The sequence below is a fragment of the Protomyctophum bolini genome (assembly GCF_963924005.1).
Source record: "Protomyctophum bolini genome assembly, chromosome: 16".
Classification (NCBI taxonomy): Eukaryota; Metazoa; Chordata; class Actinopteri; order Myctophiformes; family Myctophidae; genus Protomyctophum; species Protomyctophum bolini.
In genome coordinates this window covers 13,961,914-13,971,913 of record NC_137877.1, presented here as the reverse complement: position 1 = coordinate 13,971,913, position 10,000 = coordinate 13,961,914, and the positions used below count along the sequence as shown (strand labels likewise).

At 43.0% G+C, this 10,000-nt stretch overlaps 2 protein-coding genes across 2 annotated transcripts in view; both read right to left on the bottom strand.

The window, feature by feature from the left end:
• The window catches only part of man1a2 (mannosidase, alpha, class 1A, member 2), a 475,750-nt gene that overhangs the window by 61,978 nt on the left and 403,772 nt on the right, over window positions 1–10,000 (bottom strand). The gene's annotated exons all lie outside the window — the stretch shown is intronic.
• On the bottom strand, window positions 1,300–2,493 carry LOC308330436 (zona pellucida-like domain-containing protein 1; the record flags this gene model as incomplete). The annotated part of the gene is made up of 1 exon (XM_080785287.1): window positions 1,300–2,493. One exon carries the CDS (start codon window positions 2,491–2,493, stop codon window positions 1,300–1,302), a length of 1,194 nt encoding a protein of 397 aa, XP_080641413.1.

Genomic DNA, 10,000 nt, shown 5'->3' with positions numbered 1-10,000 from the left:
CCTGGATTTGTTTTCATGATGGTGAGCTTAGTTGTAGGCTACTTAGACTTAGTATACTGTATAGAAGTATAGAGTAATAAAGATAGTGGCCCTCATTTTATCAAAATGCTGTAGACCAACAAAAGAAAACGGGCGTACGACGAAATTGCCTTCCATTTTCATGATCTCCTGTCATGACCTACACTGTCTCCACACTGATGGTATGAAATAGATCTTATAATCTACTAAATAAAACTTAATTTTGTATTCTATACTACTTCACAACTATAGACAGGTAGCTAGATAGAGAGAGAGAGAGAGAGATATAGCGAGAGATAGATAGCTCTATTTATATTGCTGAATTATTATTGTATTATTTTATTGGAAGAATGTGGACCACACTTTTACGGTACAATTTTATTTCTAATATTACATACAAGTACAGAAACAACAACAACACAATATACACTGAACTAGGAAAGTAATTGTATATATAAGACAATAAGGGTTTATATAACAGAACCTGCATGACGATCCACCCCACCTACACGTCATTAATTCTATCTCGTGTCCCAGTGTGTTTTAAGAACGTTCTCTCGTATAGGGGGGTGGGGGGGAGATGCATTCAGCGTGGGTGAGCCCTGCCGTGCTTTGTGGACATGGAGTATAGTGGATCAGTTTGGGAAGGTGGAAGTCACATATAACCAGGGGGTGTGAGTCCGTGGTGGGTTAGGAATAATCAGGATTCTGGATTCGGTGAATTTAGCATTTTCAATTCAATGTCTTTTATTTACTTTTTTTTCAAGAAGTTCAATAAGTTAGAGACAGTAATACTTTGAAAGGTACATTGACTTCACTTTCAAAACATTCCACAAACTTTCACACTTTTTTTTTTCTTTCGGTTTTCCATTTAATTACCATTTTCCCATTTTTTTGTTCAAGTAAAAGCATATAAAGCGCATACATGCATTAACACTTGCAGCTTTTTCTTTTTGTCAGTTTGCATATGTAGCTATAAAAGCACAAACATCTACGCCTACACTGTAACATCTAAACATCTGAATCACATTCCTTCTTCATCTACAATTTGAACAGTCCTACAAGTTTTAGCCTACGACAGACAGATAGACAGACAAACAGACAGACAGACAGACAGACAAATATCTCCCCCAAAAAACAAACAGTGAGATGAACCAAGCCCTGTCCTCCACCAGAAAAGTTAGACAAGCTGGCGGATATGGTACACCTCAAAAGACAGTATTTATTTAGCCTATAGCCTGATGCCCCATTATCACGCCTTCAGCTCGAGGAGGTTTGCTTTTAGTTCCTGTCGAGCTTCTTGTAAAAGACGGCCGCGATGCACAGGGCAACAATGCACACGAAGGCTAAAACACCTACAGCGGCACCAAGCCCGGTAGACGAACTCTCATCGTGGGTTTGCATCATTGGGGAAGCGAGTGCATGGCTGTTTTCCGTTTGGGTGACGATCTCCGGCGAGGTGAGGGTGTGAACGTGGGAGAAGTCGGATGACCCATCCGCCTGCACGTCTCTTCTCTTTCTCCTGGTCGGGTTGATGTTTTGGTTGCACTGCATGAAGGCGCTGCAGGTGGAGACCTCGCACAGGCGCGTGATGCAGTGCAGGTAGTAGGTGGAGACGGTCTCGTTCTGCTGCTCCATGAAGCGGAAAGCCGGGAAGGAGAATTTGGCGCTCTGGCTCATTCCGTTCTGGATCATGCTGGTGAGCTGATCCCTGTTGCAGGGTACAAACAGGTTGAAGAAGCTGGAGTTGGAAGGAAGCGCAGAGATTGAGGCGTAGCACCGGTCCAGAAGCACGTTGTACTGCCCTGTCAAGTTGGTGGCTTTCACCTCTACGTAGACCGTGGTCCTCAGCTCGATTCCATTCTGTGGCATCACCAGGGGCCTTGTGTACTCAGCATCGCTGTACAGCTCCAGGCGCAGGGTGCTGATGAAGCTGCCATTGTTGTCCTTCAATGCAATAGAGGAGGCTGACACATCAATCTGGGTGTTGTTGATCAGGTACTCTAAGGGGTAGGCGCAGGAGTAATAGTACTTCAGCTCTGCATTGTAGGTGATTGTCCCTGTGGTGGGATCGGAGGATCGCACAATGCCACTGACGTTGACTGTCTGAATGTTAGAGAAATCTGAGAACACTCCTGTGCCGGCAGCGCTGGTGGTCCTGAAGCCACTTCCACAGGCATGGGTAGTGTTCAAGGGGAAGGTGAAACGAACCACGGGTGGAGATGCAGAGATATCCAGGGTTCCCTTGCAGGCTACGTTCGACATATGGTTCACAATCATCAGCGTGTGGTTGTAGCCGGTGTAGACGATAGGGCAGGCTTGGATTGCCAGACTGATGGAGTCGGTGCCACATGTCACTGCGATGTCACTGACCTCTGGTCGCCTCGATTCTCCTATACTAGCACAGTCACTCAGTGTCAACTGACTACTTCTTCCTATAATGGTGGCAAAGATTAGAAGAATCGGAAAATGCATCTTGGCTCACCAGCAGTGCCTAGGCTTTCCGCTCCTGTGGCAGGATACCTCAACTGAGCTATAACGTCTTCTTAGCTCTGCTGACGACTGTTGTTTGATGCCGGTGGTGGGTGAAAGGGGTTTTATAGTGAGTCTGTTTACTGGGATTGGCTCAAAACAAGGTCAAAGCACACAGCTATATGTGGACAAATGCATTGTATTTTAAAGGAGAAGGGTTGTAGTGTGGACCATACCCTGGGGGCGACAACCTGAAATCTGAAGCATTGTCTTCAGAAAGTGGAACAATGTTCCCTTGTTCTTTTGGCTCTGCTTTACAATATAGATTTCTATGACCTGGGTATTACTAAGGCTTCGTGAAGTAAGTTAACATAACCCTGTATCTAATGAATTCCTTAAGAACAATGCTGCACACATGGGATTTCAACGCAGACGGAGAGCCAGCAGTGCCTTTTTACAGAGACGTGACCCACTTTGGATCATCTGTAGCGGACATTGACCCAGTAACTGGATTGTTTAACTGTTGTGGTTATTTCTATTAGCATTCAACAGATATTTACATGTGCAAGCCATTATTTAATATGTCGATTGATTGATTGATTGATTGATTGATTCATTGATTGATTGATTCATTCATTTATTATAAATTTTGACACTATTGGGAAAAGAAGGTAAGAGGTAAGGAGGAATATTTGTTGCGCTCTTGTTGAAATTCAATGCGGTATAGAACAAGACAAAAAGAGCACACAGGGAGCGTTTCAATGCAGGATATTGGCTTCATCCTCCAGTCCTAATTATAATAGTCCATTGGAGGTTAATTCAACCACATTAATCAAACTCCTACAAGGTTCAGCTGCAGTATGTTGTGCCTGGTGGCCTTTTTTGCACATTTTTTGCACAATGTCAAACGTAAATTAAACCAATGCATATGTTAACCTTTTATATGTTTTGCCGTTATCCCTGGGAAATAGTAAGTGGACATCATATTTTAATGGTGCTTTTTTTGACCACTGTAATGCACTTTACACTGTACTTCACATTGAGCCATTATTTCACGCGCATACTGCATGGATATCATAATCACATTCACACTCAGATGTGGGAGGCAACCAATGCAAGGCACCAACCAAGACTAAAGCTACAGCTTCTTTATATGTTCATGTTAGTTAGATTTTGTAAGTACAGTACAACATATAATTTCAGTTAATTTCTGTTGTTCATTAATAACTTGTTTTGTTTTAGTTTTTACACCTAGTTTTACTTTTTAGTTTAGTTCCAATAACCATGCCCACATACAGAATCAACTGTATCATGTAACGGTGTACAAAAGGAACATACGTACGAGGGTCCATTATTTTTTTTGTTCAACTAACACCAAGCATGTTCTTTGTTTACAGTATACAATACTGTATGCCTCATGTCATCATGTCAGCATTGGCACGTTATACAAAATACTACAGAATGTATGTAGGTAAATTCACCGGACGTGGGAGGCGGTCAGGAGTGGGTTATATGGTCCCCCATTACTGTATTTAGTGACACTTTTGGGAGGTGCGTGGTAGTGTCATGTTGTCATGCGTCTTATGTTGGTCAGCCATTGTTTTGAGTCTATGTTAAGAAACGTGCAATAAAAGGCCATGCTGCTATGTTGTGTTTTGAGAGGAAACTCAATCTGGGACCCTGACAGCCGAGACCAGGTGTTATCCTTACTTAATCATGACAGACACAGGCCAGATATGTCTTAATACTGGAGAACCGTGGTGTGACCTATAGCATGTGACACACAAGCCAATGTCAGGAATCCAAAACACCATAGTTTCAAAATCAGAACAAATTCATGGACATGGAACATGTATGTACAGGGGAACACATTAAATAGACTCTTACAAAATTAAATGATAACACAGAGTTACAGATGCACGCACGCGCGCACGCACGCACTCTCTCCAGTCCTTTTCTTTGTTCTTCAGCACAGATTTGAACGTGTGTAAGCAGATACGTTTAAAATCAGCTGCTCCACCTCCTATACTTATACATGAACATCAATTGTTCATTTTTGGAAGGATCACCATTGTTTTCATTTTGTTGCTTATATTTAAGTTGTTTTTGTGGAGGACACTAGCCTCATCGTACATGCATGATCACACAAGTATTTTCTGTATCTTAATTCGTACATATCCATCACAATTAGACATATACCAGTAAGACGTGCAAACGCGGGAAGCGAACGCAGCTGAGACCCTGCAGATCATGTCTGTCTGTCTGTGTGTCTGTCCCGCTGTTACTGTATATGTGGACCTGGCCCCTTTTGTGCCCATATATGGAGCTGAGTGGACCTGGCCCCTTTTGTGCCCATATATGGAGCTGAGTGATTGCTGATGCAACACACTCCATATTTGGATAGCGGGACAGACAGACACACAGACACACACACACAGACAGACAGACATGATCTGCTAGGTCTCATAGTAAGTGCTCACTGCGTTCGCAAAAATATTCACCAATCGGTGAATATTTTATATGGGCCGATATTCACTCCATAATCGGCAATTTACCCTATCTGGAGAAATTTAAGTGGTATAAAAGTAAATCTGATATATAGTATAACGGTAATATCATTTAGCATTTTTGTGACCGGCCTAAACATTCCCCCTTCCTCCCCGCACACACAGGAACAGTTTTGACGTGGGTTTTGACATATAATTTTGGAAATATTCAAAACTTCCCCTTACGCACGTGATCGTATCGGCCAAGCATGAGAAAAACAATCTGTGATCGGGATCGGTCCCAAAAAACCTGATCGGATCGGACCCAGAAAAAGACACATGTTGGGCACTGGACTGCATGTCCAGTCCATATATTGGAATAGTTGTCACTGTGCTGTTACTTTTTGTGTCGCTGCCCATTTATTTCTTAAATAAAGATGTAAAAGAAAACATTTTAAACTCAATAAACAAAAGTAAATTGTTGCCACTGTGCACTGACATTGAGCATGTCCAGACAACCAGACCATACTGTATGCCTGTATTATGGGCATACACTGCCCATTGGGGGTGATCAGGTGTGATCTATTATTGGCTATGGAGATCTAGCGGTTAGGGGTGATCAGTGCCCATTGATGGTGATCAGGTGTGATCTATTATTGGCTATGGAGATCTAGCGGTTAGGGGTGATCAGTGCCCATTGATGGTGATCAGGTGTGATCTATTATTGGCTATGGAGATCTAGCGGTTAGGGGTGATCAGTGCCCATTGATGGTGATCAGGTGTGATCAATTGGCTTTGGAGATCTAGCGGTTAGGGGTGATCAGTGCCCATTGATGGTGATCAGGTGTGATCTATTGGCTTTGGAGATCTAGCGGTTAGGGGTGATCAGTGCCCATTGGGGGTGATCAGGTGTGATCAATTGGCTTTGGAGATCTAGCGGTTAGGGGTGATCAGTGCCCATTGATGGTGATCAGGTGTGATCTATTGGCTTTGGAGATCTAGCGGTTAGGGGTGATCAGTGCCCATTGATGGTGATCAGGTGTGATCAATTGGCTTTGGAGATCTAGCGGTTAGGGGTGATCAGTGCCCATTGATGGTGATCAGGTGTGATCAATTGGCTTTGGAGATCTAGCGGTTAGGGGTGATCAGTGCCCATTGATGGTGATCAGGTGTGATCAATTGGCTATGGAGATCTAGCGGTTAGGGGTGATCAGTGCCCATTGATGGTGATCAGGTGTGATCAATTGGCTATGGAGATCTAGCGGTTAGGGGTGATCAGTGCCCATTGATGGTGATCAGGTGTGATCTATTGGCTTTGGAGATCTAGCGGTTAGGGGTGATCAGTGCCCATTGGGGGTGATCAGGTGTGATCAATTGGCTAATAAAGGGCGAGGTCGCACATCATTGTGCCATCAGAACAGCATTGTGATGTCAGAACAGGCCAGCTGGTACGCACAGAGACTTGGTGCATTATAGATAATGTTATAAAAGGACATCGCTTGCATGATTATGATCCCATGATGTCATCAAACTCATTGTCCCAATGTGTTCTGTGCCTCCAGTTCCAAATGGACCCTTGTCTGTAACTCTGAAGGATCCTAAAGGATCCATTTGGAGACCAGGAGTTAGTGGAGAGATTTCCCTGCAGTGCACACATTTAAGCGGTGGCTACCAGTGCCTTCCTGCTTGGCACCCAGCATCAAGGGTTGGATTGGGGGTAAGTCCCTCTGTCCCTGCGACGTACTAGCGTCATGTCCAGGGGCTGTACTTGTACGTCATGTCCAGGACTAGCCATCTCACGCTACAGAAACAGATGGCTCCTCGTGCACTGCTATGGGCCTCATGGCTCGGCAAGACTTACTTACTTTACTTACAGTATACGTATTCTCAGGTTCATTGCATATACATACAGTATGATGCCATACACTGTTCTTAAGGTGAGACATGGCAGGTGAATAGGGTAAAAAATGTACTAATAGCTATCACAATGAAACTTCTCCAGTTGATTACTTACTAAGACTTTTTGTATTACAAGTTTTCTGAAATTAGTTGTTTAAATATGAAAATTAGGCATTATGCCCTAATCTGCATACATTTTGGGACGATAAATCTGAAGATCAGATAAAGCCAGGTTCAAAAAGATTTTTTCATTTTCTTGACATATTGGAGACAAAGGAAATTACAGATGGGATTTTAGATATCTCTAATTATCACAAATATATAGTGTCAACTCAACACTCACATGTGATGTAAATCAGGCTATGAATGACATATCAACAAACCCATTCTTTGTCCCAGGTATGAGGACAAATTATTTATTATTTGAAGCCTCATCAAATACTTGGCAACAACATATCATGCCATATATCATAGGAAAGGTCTTGACCTCGAGCTGACTGTGGTTTGATCCAAATATGGTAATTTTCTTTGTATCAGCAACCAATCATGAAAATAGAGAGGGTTGATTTTCACCCAGCAAAATGAGCTGTCATTGGCTAAAATAAAACTAAATGTTTGAAATTTGAATGTTTATTTTGCATTAGTTTGAAAGAAAACAGGTTTAGGAAGACAAATTGCACAAAATCTCAAAATCTCAAAATTATGATTTCACGTGCCATGTCTCGCCTTAACTGGTTTATGTCTTACCTCACATGTAATTTGTTGTTGACCTCGATGAACACACACAGATAATTATGACATCAACGGTAATACCACAAGGCTAAATCCTATACTGTAGGTCCAGTGGTTTTCTGCATACTATGCAATGGCGGTGACATCAGGAGCCATGGCATCCATTTTCAGTCATGCTGATGCCATGTTGCTGTGTCTCCTGATGACGCAAGCCCTCATTGCTGCCCTCCATGAGTGTATTTGAGGCATTAATGCTTGGATGGCTCAGAACTTCCTTAGGCTAAACCAGAACAAAACGAGATCGAGTCACAGCGAGAGAAACTGATCTCTATATTGAAGTCGTTGGCACTGAGTCCACAGCACATCATAGATTCCGGTGGCGGTGGCTCAGGGGTAGAGGATGGCAACTCCGCATCAAGGGATGGATTAAGGGTAAATCCCTGCGACATACTAGCATCACGTCCAGGGTTGTGCACCTGTACATCAAAGCTACATAAACAGGAGATAGACTCCTGACCTATTAAAACCATCGGTTCCCAAGGATGAATGACACCCTCATGTCAGTGCCAACAAGACTCCGTATAAGACAGTGAGGCCTTACATAACCGGGAAAAGAAGAAATGATTCAACACTGTCGTGAAATTAAATTAAAGTCAGCTGAATATTGTTGACACACCCGGCGATGGTATTGACGCCGGGTCCCATTACTCGGGAATCCCTTAAATGATATGGGAGATTTAGTTTAGTCTCTGGATTTACAGACAAAACAGCGCGTTGAGTCGATGTCGGTCATGTGCGTCAGCTTACCGCCCTTAGACCTTAGTCATGCTGAGATTTTCAACGATGAATAAGCAGAATGAATTATCATCGCTATCTAAAATCGATACCATATATTGTGTTTCTGCAATACTGTGAAGTTATGTGCTACACCACAAGAAAAACATAAATGGGAGTGAAAGGAGAACGAATGAAGACATGAGATAGCACTGTACCAGCAGCTAATTAAATGATCAAATTTCTGTCCGTGAAGGCTAAGACGTTTCTGTACACCTAAAGGAGTATAGGTGTCGAACTCCTACTCACCTGTCACTTGCATAAGGAAGAAAAAAAAACTCTTGCTCACTATCCAACTATGTTATCCTATATTAAAATTGGGGAAGACCTAGCTTGCCTGCGGACCTCCGGATTACCATTTTATCCATCTAAATTACGTTTTAGCCGTTGCATAAGTCATCAAGGCTAGACTAAGTGCTACGGCAAGTGCTACGGGCCAAGGAGGAGTCTGAAGAGGTGAGTCTTCAGATTACTGCAGAAGATTGGGAGTGAGTCTGCACTGCATTTTGGGAGGGAGACTGGTCTGGGACGTGTGGAGCGTTGTATAGAGCAGTGGTTTTCAACCAGTGGTCCGGGGACCACCAGTGGTCCTTGAGGGGGTTCCAGGTGGACCCCAGCCAAATAGTGGAGAGTTGGTAACCAAAATGGACCCTTATACTGTAGATCTTTAACTCTTGAGAGCGTAAAATGAAACCAAATGGACCCTCACTGGTCCATTTGGTTTCGTGTTACGCTCCCAATAGTTAAATTATTGTTAAACATCTGCATCTGGACACAGACAGACGGGTACTACAGGTACATAATCGGTCTGGATCTGCATAATGTAGGTGTGAGGGCAGCATAGCATTCTGAGCCCTCTAGTGACTTTCAGCCTGATCAGTGCCCCATTGACTTGTAATGTTGTAGAGTTGGCCAAACGGTCAAGGCTCCAAGAAGAATCGTAATTAACTTTAAGTTAAAATATTTAATAATACATGCAGTAAAAAGGAATTTGGTCCAGCAGTTTGCTATAGATCAGTTCCAGATGGACGGACAGACCTCTTCAAAATGGCAAAAAAAGGGGGAAAAAAGACTATAATTTAACATTACGGTCCATTTTGGTGCGAGGGGTTCCATGCGAGGAACAACGCATAGAGAGCACTGGCAGGGTTGTCGGTTCCATTCCCACCTATACAGTGCCCAAATCCTTTGTACCTGTGCTGTTTACGTTCATTGTTTGTTGTTATGTTGTTGTGTTAAGAAAGGTCAAGTTCCCCTCTGAGTAATATGACCTCTCTCTCTCTGCTTAAAATATTTCACTTCATCTTGTCCCATTTCTCGAAAGTAGGCCATGATGTACGCCCTTTGTGCGCTAGAGTTCACTTAAAGACTATTAGTAGGAAGGTGATCTATATGCCACTAGTGTCACATGACAATAATTATGTCAACCCTGTTTTTAGTGTCACTACAAGTGTGACATGCAGGCACAGCTATAGTACCTAGTGTGTAGTCCCCGTCCCGTCACTGGCGATACCGGTGACATATTTTCGGTAGCGTGACATTGGTTAAACCTCCCTTTT